At 54.5% G+C, this 886-nt stretch overlaps 1 protein-coding gene across 1 annotated transcript in view; it reads right to left on the reverse strand.

Annotated features, from left to right (window-relative positions):
- Positions 1–37: 37 nt before the first annotated feature.
- LOC104545302 (ATP-dependent RNA helicase DDX25-like) overlaps positions 38–886 on the reverse strand; it is a 4,183-nt gene continuing 3,334 nt past the window's right edge. The window contains exon 9 of the mRNA XM_010190404.1: positions 38–99. Coding sequence (XP_010188706.1) covers positions 38–99 — 62 coding nt within the window. The remainder of the gene's footprint in view (positions 100–886) is intronic.

Here is an 886-nt window from a genome sequence, read left to right on the forward strand (position 1 = left end):
ACTCAAAGCCGAGGAGGAGCAAACCCCTGCTCCTCGCTCAGTTTTGCAGCTTCCCGAGCTCCTCCAAGTCTTCCGCGTCCAGCTGCTTGATCGTGGTCTCTGCAGGAAGGGGAAAAGGAAATAAACTGTCAGGTTTTGGCACATCCCGGGTGAAATCCAAACCCTTTCCAGCCCAAAAAAGCTCCCTGAAGCGCTTGGTGTAGAAATTCCCACTCCATGGCCTTCAAGAGATGCCAAAATGAACTCGGAGGAAGCAGAGGCAAAGCAGACGAAGAGCAGCGGTGATGCAAGAGGTGGCCCAAGCGAGAAGCGGGGTCAGGATTTGGATGCGGGGTCAGGATTCGGATGCGGGGTCAGGATTCGGATGCGGGGTCAGGGATTCGGATGCAGGGTCAGGATTCGGATGCAGGGTCAGGATTCGGATGCAGGGTCAGGTTTTTGGGTCAGGGTTTTGGATGTGGGTTCCGGATTTCGGATGCAAGGGCAGGTTTTGGATGCAGGGCCAGGATTTTGGATGCGGGCTCAAGTTTCTGGGCCAGGATTTCAGATGCAGAGTCAGGTTTTTGGATGCAGGGTCAGGTTTTGGGTGCAGGGTCAGGATTTTGGGTCAGGGTTCTGGATTTTGGATGCACAGTCAGGTTTTTGGATGCAAGGTCAGGGTTTTTGGTGCAGGATCAGGTTTTTGCATGCAGGGTCAGAATTTTGGATGCGGGGTCAGGATTTCGGGCCAGGTTTTTGAATGCGGGGTCAGGTTTTTGGATGCTGGGTCAGGGTTTTGGATGCGGGTTCTGGATTTTGGATGCAGGGTCAGGATTTGGATGCGGGGTCAGGATTTGGATGCGGGGCCAGGATTTGGATGCGGGGCCAGGGTTTCAGATGCGGGGTC

Source organism: Mesitornis unicolor, unplaced genomic scaffold, assembly GCF_000695765.1.
Source record: "Mesitornis unicolor isolate BGI_N332 unplaced genomic scaffold, ASM69576v1 scaffold8068, whole genome shotgun sequence".
Taxonomy (NCBI): Eukaryota; Metazoa; Chordata; class Aves; order Mesitornithiformes; family Mesitornithidae; genus Mesitornis; species Mesitornis unicolor.